The sequence below is a fragment of the Nymphaea colorata genome, chromosome 10, assembly GCF_008831285.2.
Source record: "Nymphaea colorata isolate Beijing-Zhang1983 chromosome 10, ASM883128v2, whole genome shotgun sequence".
Taxonomy (NCBI): domain Eukaryota; kingdom Viridiplantae; phylum Streptophyta; class Magnoliopsida; order Nymphaeales; family Nymphaeaceae; genus Nymphaea; species Nymphaea colorata.
The window spans coordinates 5,526,250-5,549,302 of record NC_045147.1 but is presented as its reverse complement, the minus strand read 5'-3'; the positions used below and the strand labels follow the sequence as shown (position 1 = coordinate 5,549,302).

General features: G+C 39.8%; 1 protein-coding gene across 2 annotated transcripts in view; it reads left to right on the top strand.

Annotated features, from left to right (window-relative positions):
- Nucleotides 1-23,053, top strand: part of LOC116262080 (putative fucosyltransferase-like protein) — an 84,455-nt gene that overhangs the window by 18,672 nt on the left and 42,730 nt on the right. For both annotated transcript variants that reach the window (XM_031641141.2, XM_031641142.2), the window contains exons 2-3: nt 16,591-16,757; nt 17,572-17,813. In XM_031641141.2, the coding sequence (XP_031497001.1) occupies nt 16,591-16,757; nt 17,572-17,813 (409 nt within the window). The remainder of the gene's footprint in view (nt 1-16,590; nt 16,758-17,571; nt 17,814-23,053) is intronic.

Below are 23,053 nucleotides of genomic sequence, written 5' to 3'. Positions count from 1 at the left end.
GAAGAGAGCTCCTTAAGTTGTTATGGCTCCCACACTTCTAATATAATAAAAAAGACTAATTAGGGTTATGTTTAACTCTTTACATAAAGAGTCCAATAAGTATTGAAAAATTCAAAAAACTACCTAATAATAATGTCCAAAATACAGAAAACCTCAAAACATAACTTTTTCTCAACACTCCCCCTCAAGCTGGAGCATAGATGTCTATCATGCTTAGCTTGTTACAACACTTCATGAAATCAGATATAGGAAGGGCTTTAGTAAATATATCTGCAGCTTAATCTTCAGAAGCAACATATTCAGTAGAAATAATCCCTTTTTGTACTAAGTCTTTAATATAATGGCAATCCACCTCAATATGTTTGGTCCGTTCGTGAAAGACAGGATTATTGGTTATACAAGTAGCCGTTTTATTGTCACAGTGCATTTTGATAGGCAGTTCTACTTGAATTCCAAGACCTTCTAACATGGCTCTCACCCAGGTGATTTCAGTGACAGTTTGAGCCATGGCTTGGTATTCTGATTCTGCACTGGATCGAGGTACAACAACTTGTTTTTTACTTCACCAAGAAACTAAGTTACCTCCAACAAAAATGCAGAATCCTGTAGTGGACTTTCTGTCATCAATAAAATCTGTATAATCTGCATCAGAATAACCTTCTATCTGAAGAGATGAACCCTTTTTAAATAATAAACCTTTTTCAAGGGAACTTTTTAGAAATTTTAATAGAAGCATAGCTGCATCCCAATGTACTTTTCTTGGCTTGTCCATAAACTGACTCAGTTTTTCCACAACAAAAGATATGTCAGGCCGAGTTATGGTTACATATAGTAGCTTTCCAATCAATGATCTATATGACTTGCTATCCACAGGTTCAAAGTTATCATCATATAAGTGAATACGATAATTCATAGGAATAGATGCAGGTTTGGTTCTAGTCGTACCTGTCTCTTGTAGCAAATCAAGAACATATTTTCTTTGGGAAAGAACTAAACCTTATTTACTTCTTGCTACTTCTATTCCGAAGAAGTAACGTAGAGAGCCAAAGTCTTTAGTAACAAAGTGCTGTTGGAGATACTTTTTTGTATCTTGTATTTCTTGCTCGCTGTCACCAGTTAAAATGATGTCATCCACATATATCACCATAACCACCATACCTCGTGAGGACCTTTTTATGAACAATGAATGATCTAAAGGAGATCTATGAAACCCGAACTTGGATACAACATCTGACAATTTTTGAAACCATTCTCTAGGACTCTGCTTTAAACCGTATATAGCCTTTTTTAAGAAACATACTTTGGTACACTCCTCCTGTTTCTCAAAGCCTGGTGCATATAGACCACTTCAGACAAATCTCCATATAGAAAGACATTTTTGACATCTAATTGGTACATATTCCATCCATGATGAAAAGCAATGAATATAATTAGCTATATAATACCCAAGCGGGCCACCAGAGAGAAAGTTTCAAAGAAATCAATATCATATGTCTGTGTGTACCCTTTTGCTACCAACCGTGCCTTGTGTCACTCAACTGTACCGTCAGAGTTATACTTGATAGCAAAGACCCATTTTGAGCCGACAATATCTGCACCAGATGGAGGTTCAACCAAATCGCGAGTGTGGCGAGATATCAAGGAGTCCATCTCCTGCTTCATTGCTTGGTACCACTTATAGTCCAAAAGACGTTGTTCATGAGAGATAGGAACTGAAGTAGCTGACAAGACATCAATAAATTTGCACATATGTTCTCTCAAATGAGATGTACTAACAAATTTAGAAAGAGGATAAATTGTGCATTGTTTGATCCCTTTACGTAGTGCAATAGGTAAATCATCAGGATTATAAGCATCAATGGAACACTCAAGCATATTACGTACCTCCTGAGACCAAGACGGTGCAAAGTCATTGGATGATGGATTCCTTCTTGAATACATAAGAGGAGGGTCTTTAAACCTTGAAATGGAGGAATTGGGACAAGTAGGAGACAATATAAACGGAATGGACTCAAGTGGAATAGGAGGAATTGGAAGTGGAACAAAAGAGAGAACATCAGACTGAGAATGTGCAGGACTTGCAACAAAGAACGGAGAAGACTCGTGGAAGGTTACATCAGCACTGACAAACTCTCGATTAGATATAAGATCGAAGCATCAATACCCCTTTTGATTTCGAGAGTATCCTACAAATACATATTTAGTTGCTTGTGCAGCTAATTTATCTCGATTCGGTCCAAGTCGCTGTACAAAACATGTGCATCCAAATACAGGTGGAGGTAAAGAGAACAAGGCCTTATTTGGGTAAAGGATTTGAATTGGTATCTTGTTGTTTATTGAAGAGGATGACATTCTATGTATTAGGTAACATGCGGTTAAGATTGCATCTCCTCAAAATTTGGTAGGCATATGAGAATAAATCATGATAGTGTGGGCTACCTCCAACAAATGTCGGTGTTTTCTTTCAACTACACCATTTTGTTGAGATGTGTGAGGACATGTAAATTGTGGCACAATACCATGTGATTTGTGGAATTCAAGTAGGGAAGTAGATTTAAACTCGAGAGCATTGTCAATGCAAACAACCTTAACACATGAATTAAATTGAGTTTTTATTTCCAAGATGAAAGATTTCAAGATACAAGAAGCTTCAGATCTGTCTTTCATCAAAAACACCCAAGCGACTCAAGAAAAATCATCAACAATGGATAGATAATAACGAGACGACAACCGAATCAGAACCCGACTAGGTCACCATACATCAACATGAACCAAGTCAAATAGATTTTAGCTGTCACACCCCAACCTTTTGACCCTCAAACAAATATATATATATATATATATATATATATATATATATATATATATATTTAAAAATAAAGCATTGAAGTGCGACCACACAACAATTGAAAAAGAAGGGAGCTACGTCATTCAAAACAATGAGGCAAACTTTCATTTATATAACAATTTCAATTCATACAAAATCACATCTATGTGTATGACAAAAATGCCCCAAACCACAACTTTGATGCCTAAAAACAATAAGACATCAAAGAGACCAAATCATGACGCGCCGACACTACCAAAGACCCAAAACCTCCCCAGTAGGATGTGAGTAAAGCCATCTGATCAACCTGCTGCCCCAAGTCCGCCAAAACCTGAAAAAAATAGAAACAACTAAAGGCTTAGCCTTCGCAGTATGACAACAAGCCAGAAAAATCCCAAACCCTCTTAGGTAGGGCTCAAATATGAGATAATACAATCATAAAAGAAATCATCATCATGTCGTGTCAGGGCATAGTCACATCATTTGCCAAGAAGGCCCCTCACATAGACTACGACATGTAAAGGCCACTCAATGGCCAAGATAACACAATTTCGATTCACAGGCACATCAATCACATACACTTCATTCACATACTTTCATTTTCATTAGCTTTAGTGAATTGACAGTTCCTGTGGGTGCAAACACAGGTACGTACACACCATGGGCGGCCCATAGCCGAGAGACAACCCCCGTGGTGGCTCATAACAGTATGGATCCATTTATCCGCTGCAGCGGTAGAACACTTATCCATGGGTGTGTGAATTCCAAGGAGAGATACTCAGCCTTCCCTAGGACACCCAAGTTGGGAAGGTGGGATCCCAACGCTCTAAGCACATCACACAACAGTACCTTGGGGCCTTACACCGCCTATGCTCTGAACAGGCGAGACCAGTGGCGAAGGCGGGACAACTCCCAAACACATAGCCACATCCCACTGGCCTCTCATCTCTTATTCTTTCATTATTATCATTATAATAGCACATTCATAAAAAGACTGGCTAGCTCATGAGGTTGGTACACTTCACGAGTGCACTTAATGTTATCCGTATCATATGATACGTATCATATATGACAAAAAAACCTATACGATACATATTCGATATGCGGTACGCGTGCGTATCGTATGCATATCGCACGTATCGTGCGATACGGGCGTCGTATTGCACGATACGGGCGATACACCCTCGTATCGTACGATACGGGTTAAAACACAATTTTTTTAATTTTTTAAAGTTTAAACACTCCTCCCTCTCTCTCTCCTTGTATTTAAAGACTTCAAGAGACGTAAGAGGGAGAGATTTTGCACATTTTCATCAAAATAACCAAGGATTCATCGATTTCGGAGATATTATCGTTAAATCATGAAAGATGATAGCTATATGTTTTGAACTTATAAAATTGTGATGTAACCTAAGTCCTAAAACTCCAAGTCCTAAGACTCAAGTCTTAAGATTCTCTAAAATTTTCAAGTTTAAAATTGTGATGAATGCTTATTATGTTATTTGAATATCTAATCCTTATTTTTGAATGTGCTGTTGATGCACATGAATGTTCCTTATGTATGATGATTTTTTTTATATTTGAATATATTTTTCTTGATTTCTTCTTTTTGTTCATTTTTTCAGATTTTTAATCATTTTCTCTATGTTTTTTGATTTTTAAATATTTTTTTAAAATAAAAAATTAATTTTATGATACGCTACGCTACGTTTACGATACGTTACGATACGGCGTATAGGTCGGCCCGACCGATACGCGATATGCTATGCCTTTTATAACATTGAGTGCACTCACACCTCCAATTGCCTTCACACGAGGGCCATACGTAACATTAACAATTTTAGCTAGCCGTCATAACAATATGGGTACAACTACCCTCCAATTCATTAATTTGCATCATTGCCCGCGGCAATGCACACATCATTCACATCTTTCAAAACTTAGCCAAATCCCGGAGAGTAGTCTCGATCGGTGATGGCTCGTAGCTGTCCTATGCAATTATCATTATATGATGCTCTCTAATGCACAATCGGGGTCGAGGAGACACTCGACTCGATACCCCACCTCATCTGTCCTAAACAGTTATAAATTCTAGCATGAACATGTAAATGCGTAACAATTTTCAAAATGAGCTTCTAATAGCTTTCCAACACAAAACTTGTCACATGACAAATCATTCACAAAATGACTTGCTAGCTCATGAGGTTGGTTCACTTCGCAAGTGCACCCACACCTCTAATTACCTCTACACGAGGGCTACACATAACATTAACAGTCTTAGCTAGTCGTCATAACAATACAGGTACAATTACCCTTCAATTCATTCAATTGCATCATTGCTCATGACAATGCATATGCAACAAATTACAACATTCATAATCACACACATAGTCACATCTTCCAAAACTTAGCCAAACCACGAAGAGTAGTCTCGATCCATGATTGGCTCGTAGCTGTCCTAGGCAATTATCATTCTATGATGCTTTTTAATGCACGATTGGGGTCGAGGAGACACTCAACTCGATACCTCACCTCATCTATCCTAAACAGTTATCAATTCTTGCATGCACATGCAATGCTTAACATTTTCAAAACAAATCTTATTGTATATCAAATCGTGTGCATGCATACATACATTCACTCACAAAACAATCTTTCAATCACATCACAATCCTAGGATCCCATGATTCTAGGAACACATATTCACACATTGGCCTCAGGCAGGGATTTGCCTGGAATGCCGCCATACCTGTCGATCGTCCACTAAACACCTCGAACCACAACCGACGTTGCTCAAGGCCTACTTGACGTGCCTGGTGTACCTGAAAACATAATCAAATGGTAAGTTCTCTACTCGTTTAGTACAATGTATACAAGTAGAAAATATAACCAGTGAGGCATGTCATTGCCTTAAGAGGGTGTCGACGGGTTGTGTCGACCTACAAACCCTCGAGTAGGCCTCCTCCCAACTTCTTGACGTTGCCACCAAACGTCAAAACTCAAGGCTGCGATCAATCCATCACTAACACATTTCTCATTTGCTTTCTTTAGTCGAGGCGTCAACCAAATATTTACATCTAACTTACGAATTCTTTCCCCACATAATGCCAAGATACACCCATTCACAAAAGCATGCGTCATGTGCTCACTAAGACGATTCTAAATCTTCTCCACAACATAACAATCTCTACCATGCTTCCCTATTTCGAAAATCAACACCTCAAGCTTAAAAGATCATTATAGACATGAATCATCGCTTCCCCAACATAATCCTAAACTTTCCCCAAAAAGCAAAGTCGCTAACATGCATTCTAAAATCATGAATACTTAATTCTATCTTGCTCAAACAATATTTATATGTGCTCCAACAGAAAATACACAACAATATAAGCTTGATTAGGTCTTGCTCACCCCAATTTAAGAATTCGAACTGCTGCGATGCTTCCGGCAGCCACCTCAAGCGTTCAAACGATCCCCAAACGGCAAAAATCGTGTAATTTTGCCACCACCAACGCATTCTAACAGCTGTTATGAGGGGGAAGAACACGTCCCCAAGCTGAAATCTGATCAAACAACGATAAGAGAATCAAAATCGGTGAAAAGGAGGTATAGTAGATGGGTCTGTCGTTAGAAGAGGCCCAAGGTGGTTGAAAAAAAAGCTGTGAGAGAGGGAAAGGGCGTGGGCAGAGGGGTGAGAGTGCGTGAGAGAAGAGAGAGAGCAGGTGCGAGAGTGAGAAGGGGGCTGATGACGAGAGGATGAGATGGGACATGAGCCGTCGGCAGAGAGCTCGAATTAGGGAGGGAGACGGCAGAGAAGAGTCAGGATAGAGTGGAAGACGACAAAGAATAGCAGGGGAGAGAAAACAGAAGGGATAGACAGAAAGTGAGGGTTTACCATAGCTTCGTCGCCCTTCACGTCCGCCAGTTCCTCAATCGCTGCCACCGCTGATCACTCTGTCACCGCTGCCACTCCTTTCGCCTCCTGTTTCTCTCTGTCGTGCGAACTAGTGATAGACGAAGAAGAGGGAGTTGGCTGAGGAAGGTGAGGGAGAAGAGTTCCCTCTCGCGACGGGCTCCCCACGCTGGTGGATTCGGGTCCGGGTCTGGACCCGATCCAGCCCACCTACAAAAACGAGTGTTACAAGACTGACTTTGAATCGAAGGAAAAGATGTACGACTATGCTTGCCTAATTGACAAGCTTCACACTCGATGGAGGTTGAAGAAGAAATCTGAGGACATAACTGCCGAAGTTTAGAAAAAGATGGATGACCAAGTCTGAGATGCCATTGGAATGCACTTGAAGGCAGTGATATACGTATCGTACGATACAGAGTAGTATCGTATCGAACGTAAAATACGATACGATACACCCTTCGTATCGTACATTTACGATACGGGCATCGTATCGTACGATACGGTTACGATACGACGCGATACATGTACAATACAATATTTTTTATTATTTTTTGAGAATTTTTTATATTTTTTCTGATTATTAAAAAAAAAATGATATGGTTACGATACGTTATGATATTTTACGATATAGCGTATCTTAAAGCCACACCGATACGGCTTACGATACGCTTTTTACAACATTGCTTGAAGGTGAATCAACTAAAAGTGACGCCTCTTTAACGGATGTATCCAGGAAGTAGATTCCATTTCTCTCATGGCCTCCACCAATCTTCCTCCCAATCGATAGGTCCTGAAATACACAAGTACCCTGGTAAAAAGTAACTCGACAATTCATCTCTTTAGTAATTTTGCTTACAGATAACAAGTTCTTTGGGATATAGCACTTCATGAACATGGAGATAGGCAGACATCTCCATGTCCTTCAACCAGAGATAGTCTTCCATCTGCTAATTGAACATATTGTGAGAGATAAAATTTTTGTAAGTTTGAAATACTAGGATTTATACAAAAATGTTTAGATGCTCCAGAATCAATTATCCAACAACCATTAGAAGGAGTTCTACCTGCAGAAAATGCTGAATTTGTGATAGCAGGAGAAGTCGATGCGGTGGAAGGTGCAGTATTTGATCGATGCTCCATAATTAAGTCAAGTTCAGCCGGAGTTAACTTGAGAGAAGTGGCATCTACCGAAGCAGCAGTGGTATTCACCTTAGGAACCATACTAGTGGACTGTGAGTTTGGAGCTGGAATGGATGAAGATGTCACAGTCGTGGACGCAGATATGTTCGGTTTACCCACTTTGTTCCAGCACCTGTCCTCTAAGTGACCAAGACGACCACAATAAGTGCATTGGAGTCTTCCCCGTCCTCCTAGACCATGGCCTCTTCCTCTACCACGAGAAGGATATTGTGCATTTCGTCCTCCTCCAAATGGGACAAGTGCAGATGGCTGTGAATTATTTGTAGATGGAGGAAGAGCAACAACCAATCTATTTAACCAGTTGAAGACCTCCTCAAGATCAAGAAAATCTGACCCTGTAAGCATTTGAGTCTTGGATGCAGAATAATATGATGATAATCCAGCTAGAAATTTAATGACTATCATTTGCTTCATGTGAGATTTGAGACAATGCTTGCAGGGAGGTTTTAAAGAGTTCCTCTTTTCATAAGTAAACTTCAATTTCGTAAAGTTTTCGGTTAAATCCATGTCACCTTGCTGCATTTGTAACAGTTCTTGCTGGACTTGTAGAATTTTGCTGATGTTCTTCTCTTGAGAGTATGTCTGCCGAAGAAAATTCCACATATCTTTAGTTGTATTATAATAGCAGAGCCTAGCAGCTATATGAGGCTGAGTGCTATTCATAAGCCAAACACTAATTATGCTGTTTTCTTCTTCCCACTGTGCATACTTGCCAATTTTTTCTTGTTGGTTCATCTTCTTCTAATATATATTTCTTTCCATGTCCAATGACTGATAGCATGAAAGTTCTGACTCAAACATCATAATTAGATCCATCGAGTTTGATAGTAGATCCAAAAGAAAAAGGATTCGAGAATGCCTTGTACTCTACACCAGCCTCAGTTTGTTGATTTTCAGATTCATGTTGTAGAGACTTATTGACAGCCATGATAGATCCTTGAAGGTAAACAAATATAGAAGACCACAACAGATTGAATCTTACTTAATACGATGTGAAGATAATCTACCCCAAAGAAGAATACCCCCCCCACCTTTTTTTTTGCAACACCACGACAGAAAAGAGACAGAATCCCACTGCGCAGCAACTAAACACCAAAGAACAAATTTTCTGACTTGCAACACATTATTTCTGCAACATCACATCAAACTTTGGAATTCCACGACAAGCACGCATTTGCAGCAGAAATTAACTCATATGTTTATCTTCAAGCGACAAAAAAAAAAACTGTCTACACATGCTAGAGGTTCTACCACCGACTGCAATCGACATGGGTTAGGGTTTCTGATCACGTTTACTGATTTACATATTTATGATCAAAACCCTAACCCTCGACAGGCTGAGAATACCTTTTTTTTTTTTGTTTTTCAGTCAAGAGAGATAGACAGCACCTAGACGTTGATGAAGAATAGGATAACGAGGGAACTTACTGGTTTAGAACAGCTTCAGCAGGGTCCCCAAGACTGTCCGCTCTGATACCATGTTGATCTTCAAGGTCAAATCAGTAAGAATGAAGACGTAGGGGAGAGAAATAGTTGAGAGAAGGTAGAGAAGAGAGAACAAGAGAGAAGAGAGAACAAGAGAGAAGAGAGCTCGTTAAGTTGTTACGGCTCCCACACTTCTAATATAATAAAAAGGACTAATTAGGGTTATGTTTAACCCTTTACATAAAGAGTCCAATAAGTATTGAAAATTTCAAAAACTACCTAATAATAATGTCCAAAATACAGAAAACCTCAAAACATAACTTTTTCTCAACACAGGTTTAACCCTAAAGCTCTCTTTCATAACATCTTTTCCTTGTTCTCTTTAGTTTCTCCCTTGTAGGTTCCTATGCTGGTAGGCAGGGACTACGATAGTGGGTCCCACAAAGTGTGGATTTCATATTAGCCTCAGATCTCATATCATTAGTAACTTTGCATTGTTGAAAGTTGATTTAAGATATATGGGAGACGGCTTGGACTAAATCCATTAATCTCAAAAGTTTCGAGGGTTTTGAGGTTAGATCATAGGTAATCAAATGTCCAATGAAAGTGTGCATGTGTATGTAAAACGATGACAACAATTGTTGTAGCTAAAGGTAAAGCACAAAGGTGGCTTATTTGAAAAGAGAGTATATAGTAAGGGCCTTTGCGATGTTTTGGCATTTGCACTATTTTGTGACCATTGCTTGCTCTGCTTTTGGACCTCCCAAAAACCTATACGCATATGTATGTTATACATGAAGGAAGTTTGTCGAATTGTTTTGGTATTTAAAATATTTTCATTTAAATATTTTGTTCTTTTAAAGGTAGGGTCATGAATCCTGCACCTCATGTTTGGGGCATGCTTTGGTGTGAAGTATGTGCTTCACCTCAACAAAGCACACTTTTGTTTTCATTTCACTTCATCATAGTGCCTCAGGTGGCACCTTGCTTTAGATGTGTATACCTTGTCTCAATTATGAGAAATTGGTAGCTACTAGATTCTCATATACCGGACTTAATGGGAATCATTTAGGCCATCGATTTGAAGGAGTTCAAATTGTGGAGATTGGTGGAAAATACAGAAACCAAGTTCTTTTTTCAAGAGAAACCAAGTTCTTTTTTCAAGAGACTGAAATACCCCTCAAAGGAGGGGGACAAGGAAAGAGGGAGGGGGAGGGAAAATAATTTCCTTGAAAAAATAGCTTAGCTTCTATATTCTCAGCTTATTCTCTTTTGTCTCATCTACTTAGGATCAATAGCTTAAATGATTCCTATTAAGTATGGTGAACAAAAAAAATGAAAATGGACAATATTTTGAAAAAAATGTCGTAATCCATTGATTGCATTTTTATCACAAATTTGTCATGTATTTCATTCATACAGTGACTTGAGGGCATGGTTGGCATTATAATAAATGTTTAAAAGTGTTATCACACATATGGTGCTTTTCTTTTGAAAAGGGGATGGTCTATGCTAAGAGTTAGGAGGGGCATTCTTGAATATGTAGTCTCTTTTTAATGGTCGTTGACGTGTTTTAGTATACGGGTCTGGACCCGGTCCAGTGTCTGTTCCTGTTAAAGCTCTACTTATGTCATTGAAAACCCTAATTTTGGTGTGTGAATGGAATTTTAAGAGACAGAGCGTCTGGCTGCTAGTGGGCACCAGTCCTCCCTCGTCCGTGGTTTTTTTTCCTCTTGTTGATGGTTTTCCACGTTACATCGTGTTCTTCTCTTCGTTTCGTTTCTACATGGTATCAGAGCCAATTGGTTCTGAGATTACTGTTTTGTTTAGACGGAGAATCCCTTGACATTGTTTGGCTAAAGGCTCCCCTGTCGCCCCGTGTTTGCCACCGTGAAGTTCCGGCGTCACTCCCTGCATCGTTCGCTGCCTGTTCGCCCGACAAGTTGGTTTTGTTTTTTCTGTTGTGCTCGAGTTGGAGGAGTCGTGCCATCACTGTTCCAGACCATCGTCGCCCATTATCGCCCGACCCTGCTGTTCTTTGCCGTGTCCGACGTTGTCTGCCTCTTCATCGCCCGACGTTTCCAGTGCTGTCGATGCTGCCATCTCTTCAGCGTCTCTCTGCCTCCTTGTAGTTTCTTGTGGCTGTCGCCCCCAGCGTCGCCTTCTCCTTCTCAGTCCTGCATCGTCGGCCGGAGTTGCATGTTCTGTTCCAATTTTCTTTCCACATCCCATCTAGCACTGCCAGTGTTACCGCCTGCTTTGGTGTCGCCTCAACTCAGGTCTCGGCAACTGTCTCTCTCTTCAGTTGCTCCTTGCTGCCCTGCTGCCGTGTTCTGCTCGCCGGTGCATCATCCTCCCGCGTCCTGCTGCAACCTTCGCCATTGCTCCCTGTCGCATGTCTCCGGTTTCTTCCAGCGCTGTTCGTTCTCTCTGCATTGTCCAGTTGTTGCCTGGGTCTCACGGTGTCTGCTGGTTGCCTTTCACTGCTAGTGTTGCCATCACCACCATTGAGTATTTTTTGTTGTAGTGCTGAATCTTGATTATAGCAGAATCTTCATCGTCTACGGTCAATATAGACCATGCTGATGTTGGGGTCTCTAGAATTGAAAATATTCCGGTTCAAGTTACTACCATTCGTCTCAGCAAAGAAAATTACCTTCAATGGTCCGCTGCTATCACTATGGGAATTGCTGGTCGAGGTCAAATTGTTCATGTTAACGGGAGGAAGATTGAATTGGCTGAAACTAGCATTGCTTGGGACACATGGTTTCTTGAGGATAACCAAGTTAAAACTTGGATTGTCAACTCTGTCTCCCCCGAGATTCAACCCTTCATTCTTCGCAAGAGGACTGCGAGAGATTTGTGGGTTATTCTTGAACATATGTATGGCCAGAAGAAGAAGGATGTTCGAGTGTATCTGTTGATGAAGGATGTCTATGCTATATGGCAAGGTGAACTCTCTGTGGCAGATTTCTATGCAGCCTTGAAATCTAAGTGGGAGGAACTTAACTACTATTCAGATGACACTTGGGATTGTCCCCAAGACCGGGTGCATCATTTAACCAAGGAATGGAAGAACAGGGTGTTTCTATTTTTAGCAGGACTGAATGATGGCTTTGAAGGTATAAGAAGTCAAATCCTTAATTCTGAAGAACTGCTTAGTATTGAAGATGTATACTCCTGTGTAGAGGCCGAAGAGCAAAGACATCTTGTTACCACTAGAAGAAAGGGGGATCACATCTCGTATAATGAGATGTTTGCTCTTGTTAGTTGTGCCCCTGTAGGAGCTGCCCGACCTCCTCGCAAGTGCACTCACTGTAAGAAGATTGGTCATACCATGGAATTTTGTTGGGACCTCCATCCTGAAAAGAAGAATAATCGAGGGAGGTCTTATAGTAGGAAGAAGTCTATTTCTGATGCTACCAACTCTAGTGGAGGGAAAGCTTCTATCTTTGCTGAACAGATTTGTGAGCTCTGTGCTTATCTAAGTAGGATTGATGTCGGTCAGGCCGAAGCGTCAGATGATGTGAAGGTTAACCATGCTCTTGCCATTTTCGGAGAAGAAAGTAATTCTTGTATGGGAGAATGAATTGTTGACGGTGGTGCCACCCACCACATGGTCGGCTCAAATGAAATATAAAAATGAAAAGGCTCTCTCAAAAAAAGTTTATAAAAAATTACATATGCACATGAGATTTAAAAACCGAACCGAGCCCGACCCGTTAATAATCGGGCCGGGTAGCGGGCCGACCCGATCCACATGTGGGCCGTTAATGGCAGTGACTAAACTGGCTGGGCCGGCTAGGCCCGGCCCGATGCCTAGGCCTATTACCAAGGATGTCACATTCTTGGAACATGTCTCTTATTTTGGTGAGAATCCTCTTCATGGGGAGAAGTCTATGTCAAGAGAAAAGTATTCTCCGAGTCAAGAGATTCAATTTACAGATTTTCTGGAGTATAAGTGGGAAGAGAGTCAACCAGTTGCAGATGTGCTTGAACATGAGAGAGAAGAAGGGTGTTCTACTGGGACTGAGGAGGAACGTAATCGCTTGTTTGGGCAGGTTTACTCTAAGCGAAGAGTTCGTACAGATGAGGTGACTGATTGTGAGAATTTTACTTCTAATCCCAATGCTACTTCTTCCCTGGATGACTCAAGCCATGCTCGGGAGAAACTAGTTGAGAAAGACATTCAGACAGAAATTGAAAATGAAGAGCTTCCCATTGCCATGAGGAAGAGTGTCAGGTCATGTACTCAACACCCTATTGGTAACTTCGTATCTTATTTTAGACTAAGCAAAGACTACGAATGTTTTGTGTCATCTCTTTCTTTGGCTGTGATTCCCAAGAATGTTATTGAGTCCCAAAGTGATCCCAATTGGACTCATGCAATGCAAGAAGAGATGGAAGTCTTGAACAGAAACAGAACATGGGAAGTAATTAAGATCTCTAAAGTGGTTCATCTGATTGGATCCAAGTGGGTCTACACCATCAAGTACAAACCAAATGGGAGTGTTGAGAGGTACAAAACTCGCCTTGTTGCCAAGGGGTTTAGTCAGAAGTATGAAATTGACTATTTAGAGACTTTCGCTCCTGTTGCAAAGATGAAGACTGTTAGAGTTATCATTTCTCTAGCAGTGATGAAGGAGTGGCAGATGTACCAACTTGACATTAAGAATGTTTTTTTCAATTGAGATCTTGAAGAGGAGGTGTATATGTGTATGCCCCCAGGATATGAGGAACTGGGAAAATACCGCAAACTGAAGAAAGCTTTATATGGGTTCAAGCAGTCTCCCTGAGCATGGTTTAAACGTCTTACACTTGTAATGAGACAACATGGCTATAATCAAGGAAATAGAGATCGTACTTTATTTGTGAAGAGGAAGGATGGTAAAGTTGATCTTTTGTTAGTCTATATTGATGATATGATTGTTACAAGCGATGATAAAGATGAAATAACAAGATTAAAGGGTTTACTGGCTGCCGAATTTGATCTCAAAGACCTTCGCAAACTAAGATATTTTCTTGGTATTGAAATTGCTAGATCAGGTATGACCCTTGTACTGAATCAAATGAAGTATACCTTGGATTTACTGAAGGACACAAGAAAACTTGGGTGTAAACCTGCTTCTACTCCTTTGGATGCTGGACACAAGCTTAGTATTAGGGATGGACAACCTCTTTGTAAAGAGGCCAAGGGGAGGTATCAATATCTGGTTGGAAAGTTGATCTTTCTTACTCTCACTAGACTGGATATTACCTTTGCTGTAAATGTGATGAGTAAGTTCATGCATGCTCCTACGGATGCTCACTTGAAGGCTGTTGACAGGATCTTGTGCTACTTGAAGAGAAATCTTGGCAAGGGGCTCCTATATGTAAAACAAGGGCCTATTGAGATTGAAGGCTATTTCGATGCAGACTGGGCAGACTGTGTTGATACTAGAAGATCTACTTCAGGGTACTGTGTCTACTTGGAGGGAAATCTTATTGTTTGGAGGAGCAAGAGACAAGATGTTTGTTCTCGCTCTAGTGAAAAGGCTGAATATAGAGCTGTTGCTACGGGAGTATCTGAATTACTGTGGCTGAAAGTATTGATGACTGACATTGGAGTAGAGACTGAAGGACTAGTGAAGATGTACTGTGATAACAAGTCTGTGATCAACTTAGCCAACAATCCTGTGTTACATGACATAACAAAACATGTTGAGATTGACCGTCACTTCATCCGTGAGAGAATTGATGCTAAAGAATTAATCTTACCATACATGAAGTCTGAAGACGAAACTGCTGATGTTTTGACTAAAGCCTTACTTTCTACTCTGGTTGAGAAAAATGTATCCAAGTTGGGCATGTTTGATATGTATGCCCAACTTGAGGGGGAGTGTTGACGTGTTTTAGTGTACGGGTTTGGGTCTGGACCCGGTCCAGTGTCTGTTCCTGTTAAAGCTCTACTTATGTCATTGTAAACCCTAATTTTTAAGTGAATGAAATTCTAAGAAAGAGAGGGTTTGGCTGCTAGTGGGCACCAGTCCTCCCTCACCCGTGGTTTTTTCCCTTTGTTGAGGGTTTTTTCCACATTACATCGTGTTCTCTTCGTTTCGTTTCTGCAATGGTAAAAGGGAACTAACATATTTTTAGGGTTTTAAGCCTGCCTTTACTTAGTTTGCATGACCGTGCGATGCTGCTAGGAGCGTACACCAGTGTGAACTTTTTTTTTCTTTTTTTTTTGTTTTCATTTTTTAAACTTCTGTTTGATTGTTTCATCTCCTCTTGTTTTATGTTTTCATCATGATTTTCTAGATGCAGTATGATGCTTACTAGTTTTTTTTTATCATTTTATAAGATATTTTAGTGTCTTCTTATCAGTTTCTCATTTATTTTATTTTTGCCTAATATTTTAGTTATTTGTTTATTTTTTCTAAAAGTTGCCGAGACTTTCTTGATATTTTCCTGAAAAACTTTTCCAAAAAATATCCCAGAAAATCTGTGCTGAATGCTCATATAGCCTGAGAAAAATTTTGTTGTCTATGCTTTAACGTCATGATTAGTAGAAGTATTTAGATTCACTATCTATATTATTGCGGGAGATATGATTCTTGGACTTTTATGGGTAAGGCAGTTCCTGAAAGGCTTTTCAGAATTTTTCTTTTTGATGAAAATCTTTGTAGAACATTGGAGATTCAAAACAAATAAATACAGCGTAACTAAAAACTTTTTGAAAGTTATATCACGGATGGTGTGCATAGATAGGTTGACCACCGATGCATATTTCTCTCTCTCCGTCTCTGTACGTAAATAAATATGCATGGATTGCAGATGAAGGGCTGCATGAGAGAGAGAAAGGGTCAAATTTGTAGAAGTGCTTTCCTTAAGGAAGATAAAATATCACAAAAGTGTTGGGCTATAAATTTAAAATACCATTAGATTATCCATTTCTTTATTTTTTTAGTTTTCCCTGTATTACTTTGACATATTGAATATATGGGCAATATATGTGACAATGCTATTAAACTGTTTCATTCAGTTGATTGGATGACTCATAATTATTGCATATAGTCCTGATATTTCTTTATATTTTTGACATCATGTGTATATTGGTGTGCTTGTGTTGCATGTGGAAGCATGGTCTTGAAAGGAATCATTCAAGCCAGGCAATGTTGTGTGCTTTGTATCATGTAGCATATATGGAGTGGTATTCATTGTTCTTTTTGAACTTTTTTTCCAGGAATACAAAACGTGTTCTGTTGGATGCACTTTTGAAGATCAAAGCAAATCAGGCAAGAAGCCTGATGCTGCCTTTGGCATGCATCCTAATGTAGCTAATGTCAATATCCTTCGATCCATGGAATCTTCACATTACTATTCAGATAACAAGATTGACCATGCAAGACGGTGGGTAAGCACATGATGAACTAAACAATCAGTTTCTGCATCGTAGAAGTATAAGTACAAGAATAGAATAGTTGGTCTTATAATTTTTGTACTGGATGTTGAAGGTTGATGCTATACATATCTTATCTAGAAATAGAAGATTCACGTCTATGTTATCTTATCATCTGCAGGAAGACATGGACCGACTATTGTGGTATCTTAGACTGCGCACATTATTTTCCCAAACCATATTTGTATATTAACTAAACCAGGAAGAACTTCTGATGGCCTTCATGTTTTCCTGCGTCGTATAAGTATTGATTTTTATTTCAGTATTTTGATTGGGTGCACTAGTTTTTCAAATTAAGATGTCAAAATTCAAAAAATGCAAATTAACTAGATTGGGTCCTTATGCAGAGCACATTAAATTATTTAGATTCATGTAAGATCAATTGGGAAGTATAATCTGAGTTTATGGTAGCTTTAACTTTGACATGTTTTGGTGATTGGCATTTAGTTGGAGTAGAATTTTATTTAGTGCTAATTTTTGATGATTGAATAGTTGACCTTTGCAATTTGTTAGAGCTTGGCACATTGTTTGTATATTGTTATAAACATGGTGGAAAGTTAATGATCAAGGGATGCTGTTTGATTTGTTGATACGCCATCCGTGATAGAGCAATATAACTAGCACAAAGTGGATGTGCGAATGTTTTATGGTTTTCTCATTGTCTTCACGAGTTAACATTGCATATGTGCCCATTCTCCACTCTTTGAGGATGCCAGAATTTCTAAACTTCAACTGCTTCTTAACAGCTTCTTTTGCATGACATAGGAGGGGGTTTAATATTGTAATGACAACCAGTCTCTCATCAGATGTTCCTGTTGGGTATTTTTCATGGGCTGAGTATGATATTATGGCACCCATACAGCCAAAGACAGAGCCAGCTCTCGCAGCTGCCTTTATATCCAACTGCGGAGCTCGTAACTTCCGATTGGAGGCATTGAATATGCTGGAAAAGTCCAACATTACAGTAGATTCTTATGGTGGATGCCATCGAAATCGGGATGGTAATGGTATGTTCAGGAGACTCTTGGTAACTTCAAAGATGTAATGGACTAACCACTTTTTTGAAATGTGAGGCAGGTTTATAAGACTTTGATATTTTTCTTTCTTAGGGTTTATCTGCTATTTACTGGAAAAACCATGGAAAGAGCAATAGCACATTGTTTAGAGCAAAACAGATTTGCTCAGTGTTTGCTCCTAGTATTTCTGTTTAACTTGTTTTGGCAAAGATTACCTGCTTTCATCTCTACTTGCAAGTTTATCTCGATCAAGATTGGTTTGCTAATCCACTTTGCCCAATAAAAACAACAGAAACTAGAGATTATTACATAGGTTCTACATATTGCATAATGTGGATTGTCCTTTCTTAAATTGTCAGTGCAAGTTTGTTTTATTTGTGTACTTTTATTTAGTTTTGGTGTTTGTTGAAGTGATACTATTAATATCATCATCAACCTTGTGGAGCTAGATAAGGTAGATATCAATGTATTTTCTGCCAATGCTTTCTTGGCCCCAAATTTTGATGCAGGAAGCACTCTGTTGTTTGCAGCTATAAAGCAACATTGTGCCACATAGTTACACATGGATGCCAGTGCTTGGGCTAGGCCTTGTACGTTGAATCTTCTATTCTTTTTTGCTTTTTATTCTTCTTCTTGTTTGAAGGAGGGACTTTTTAGTTCGTAAGTATGGAATATGCATTCTTTTTATTGTAAAAATTTTATATTTGTGCCGTATATATATCTCTATGTATTAATGTACATATTTATGTATAACTATCTAGTTGTACCAATAATCCCACTTTTTTGAAATTGCCATGTTGTTACCTATGACCTGCTCCTATCTAGCATTCTTTTATAGTGGTAAATATCACAATATTTTGGAAATATTCTGGTAATGTCAACAAAATAGAGTAACACAGGAAAACAATAAAATATGTCGATATTTTGAAAATTCTTCTAAAATAAATTTCTTGCAATTTATTGCAATATTTTCCCCTTAAAAAAAGCATTTATATCATATTCTCCATCTTTTTGTTTCTTTAAGACTTTAGAAACTGTTTTGAATCTTTATGAATGTTTTGACAAGGAAATTAGTAAAATTCATGATTTTATAAAGTTTCTAATTATTTATTTATTTTTTCATTTCTAAAAGTTCTGAGACATTCCTAATGAAATTTTTTTTCCAATAAGTACTTGAGAAAAACCTCACTTATAAAAATTCAAACGTCATGATGGTTTTATTTTGTAACTAGAGATATTTTGCTATGGTGTCACCAAGAGGTGATATTTGTGCCCTTGCTCATGTGTGTTTTCATATAACCCCTTTAGTATTTGAATTTGAGTCTGCATGCTCCTCAATTATGATAGTGCCACTTTTATGATAAAAGTTATTTAACCATCCACCAGATAGTTGAAAAAAGATAAATTTATCATGGTCCTTTGAAAATATCACTTAGATGAAAATATCATTATCTTTTTTAAAAAATAAAATGACATTTTCATTATATTTTTAACTTCCTTTACTTCTTCTAGTATTTTGAATTTTATAAATCTTTTTGAAATAAATATAATAGAAAGCTCATAACTTCATGATTTTTTCTACCATTATAGATGTAATTTTATTTTCTTGAATTCCCATGGTTTTCTCAAGAAAAGCAAACTTTTTGGTTAATATCTTATAATAATCTTGCTAGTAAAAACTCAAGAATGATATTTGTGATGATGGTTTTTGAGCGTTCCTCATGGTTCTCCCTCCCTCTGATGAGTGAAGGATTTTCTCTCTCTCTCACACACACACACCCACCCACACACTCATGTTCTCATAGTCTTATGCTCTCTCCCTCTCTCACACACACTTCGAAGGTACTATACCCCTTTTTTCAATTTGGTTTAAGGGGCAAGGAAAGTTCTCTCCGCCAAATCTATAGCAGGTCCACGCTTGACCACCAGCTGACAACCCGCCTTTGCCCCCCTTATGGTCCACTATTGGTGCAAGTTATGTTTGCTTGCTATAAGTTTTTGATGCATCCTGGTCTCTTCATTGCTCCTGCTGCTGCATTGGCAACACTCTATCCTTGTTGATGGAGGTTCCCCTAGCTAGTGTGCATGAGCACCTAATGCTTGTATATGATGTTTGCCCATCCTCTTGTCATGGTTAGCCATATCTATGTCAACCCCTTCTACCACCTCTTGCCTTCCCTCCAGTTGGTCATGGCATGCTTGCACTTGATGGCCACTAGCTCTACTGCAGTGCGTTGGCCCCCAGTCCTTGACCTCGTCCATTGCATGCGCACATTGCCTCATTGGCCTAGCCATTATCTTCTTGCACCACCTGTTTGCTTTGCCCTGCTGGCCTGGCCATTGTCCTCATGCATGAACCCTTTACCATGCCATATCCTCCTCATTCCTCAACCCTCTAGGAGCGCCAATAACAACCTCAAAGTGTACTTGCTAGTCACTACAAGGGAATGAAGGAAACATCACAAGATGACTAGAAGGGGCTAGGTAGTATCAGAGCAAGGTCTTCCTCGATCTTTGTGATGGCTGAAGACCTGAGGACAATCTTGCTACGAGAAAATTGAAAGAAAAAATGAAAGAGAAAATGTTGAACAATCTTGCTATGTGATCGACAAGTATGCATGGAAGAGACTCTGCAAGAAAAACATGTTCATATGGAAAAAGTAAACCATGAAAACTGAGTCTGAATGAATTGAACTTTGACTGTTTTGAAAAATAGTTGGACGAATTCGATAGTTGGTTTGAGGCGATCGTGCAACATCAGACTGCAAGCAATGCCAATGAATGACCATTAACCTACCGTCATTTGTCGTCGGATTTTGGTGCCTTGAATTGAAACAATGGGGAGAATCCTATGGCTGACTTGGCAACCAGAACAAAGGGAGAGGTTGGCCGTATCTAATCAGGGTCGTCAGAGTTTGATGAGAACGATGCCGGCACTTGGAGTGAGCCCAATTGTAGTGGAGAGCTTGGAGAATGTGGTCGACTCTATCCTTGCTAAGTTGAAAACTCTGGGTGTGATAGCTCCTTAATGGCTATCACGGCAGTTTTTCACCTCTGTTGTAATTACACACAGAAGCCCAACTTCTAACCACAATATCTTTCTTCTTTAGGGTTTAGTTCCCTTAAGTGTGGGTATATGACTTAAACGTGATGGGTTGGGTTTATTACAAGCCTAATTGGGACCCGACCCACTGCTTGACAGAAACACTAAAACTGGAAAACAAAGGCAGAGAGTAACAACAGAAACAAACAAAACTCAGGTATTAGGTCTTCACCTAACAATTCTCCCCCCTTCAAGGACCTTGTGCTCAAGGTGTAAAGTCTGGAAATCGTATAGTGATTTCCTCTGCTTTTCCCAGGTGGTTGTGCTATTTTCGTTGTTGTCCCATTCTATGAACCACTCAGTAGTCCTTGCTCCATTATTGTTATTTGCGCGAATGGCTAATCTTTGATAAGGGTAGGCAGTTCCCTGGTCCTCCACAATGGGTGTTGAAATGGGTTCTTCTTCAGATGGTGGTTGTGGGGAGGGCTTTAACTTCGAGACATAGAAGACATGATGGATATTACTTCCATTTGGTAACAGCAACACATATGCTAGATTCCCGAGTCGCCTGATGATTCAGTATGGCCCAATGGATATTGCTGCTCCATGGGTAGGTCTGCACAAATACACCCAGTCCCCCACAGTGTATTGCTGATCACGATGTCCTCCATTGCATTGGAGGACCATACGATTGTGTGCAGCAGCGAGGTGTTCCTCGAGATCCTTAAGGATTGCATCACGACATCGGAGCTGTGTGTCAACTGTTTTTTCTCTTGCAGTTCCTGGTTGGTATCACCGTATGTTTGGTGGGGTTCCCCTTAAACTGCTTTGGGGTGATGCCGGTTGAAGAGTGCCAGCTGGTGTTGTAAGAAAGTTCAGCCCACGATAAGTAGTCCACCCATAATCGAGGTGTCCAGCAAAGCAGTGTAGATAGGTCTCAAGGCAGAGATTGTTGTCCTTAGTTTGGCCATCCGTTTGCGGGTGATATTCAGTGCTTAGTTGCAGTTTTGTGCCCTGTAACTGAGAATATTCTTTCCAAAATGTACTAATGAAGATAGGATCTTTATCACTGGTTATTGTTCGAGGCATATTGTCGATATTCCCAATATGGTCCTGAAATGTTTGGCCCACCATCTTAGCTGTGTAGGGGACAGCCGCACGAAGTGAGCAGATTCAGAGAGGCGATCTACAACCAGTCTGAGTTAGAACAGCCATCCAATTGCCTACTTTAGCAGCACGGTGTGCGTGGCATTTGCAAGTAAATCCGCCTATGAGCGAGAATTAGTGGCCATAGTACTAGCGGTGCTCAAGTGGAAAAATTATCTTATGGGCAACCGTTTCTAGTGTTGACAGATCATTGCAGCCTTAGATACTGCCTTCAACAACCTTCGGTGTCCCCAATGCTTCAGAAATGGATACTTAAGTTGATGGGCTTTGATTTTGAAGTCCGCTTTCACAAGGGTAAGGAGAATGCTGTTGCCGAAGGACTGTCTAGATCCTTGGAACAGCAGGACAGCAGTTTGCTGACCATGACGTAGGTACAAGCTCGCTTGTGGGATCAGATCAAACAGACGCAGAATGAAGCAGAATCTGTAAAAAAAAAAAATCAAAGAACAGCTGATGGTCAATTCCCTCAAAGTGAGTAGGAGTGGAAACAACCTTACCTGTACCATAGAGGGCACACATTCATTCCACTGGAGACAGATCTGCCAAATTTATTGCGACAGCACTATCATAGTGAGCACACACAGGGCATGAAGGCGTGGAGGGAGCATACCGCAGGCTTCGTTCCACATTCTACTGGCCTGGGATGAAAAGAGCCATAAGGGACTTTGTACGAAACTGCGACACATGCCAAAAGAACAAATACAAGATGATCAGGCCAACGGGACTCCTACAGTCACTTCCCACACCTGAGTTAATATGGGAGGATATTTCTATGGACTTCGTAGGAGGATTGTCGTCATCCCGTGGAAAGTTTGTCATTGATGTGCCCACCCCCAAATTTTAGGCATCTGTCTCTACGGTAAAAGGTAGCTGGAAATTATATTTGAGCTGTTGTAACTTGTAACTGCCTGTTTCAGCCTTTGGAATGCTTGCTCTCCCTCTGGTCCCCAAGCAAACCTGCCTTTCTTGGTCAGTTCCGTGAGAGGGGCAGCCACGAAGTCGTAGTTCTTGACGAACTTAC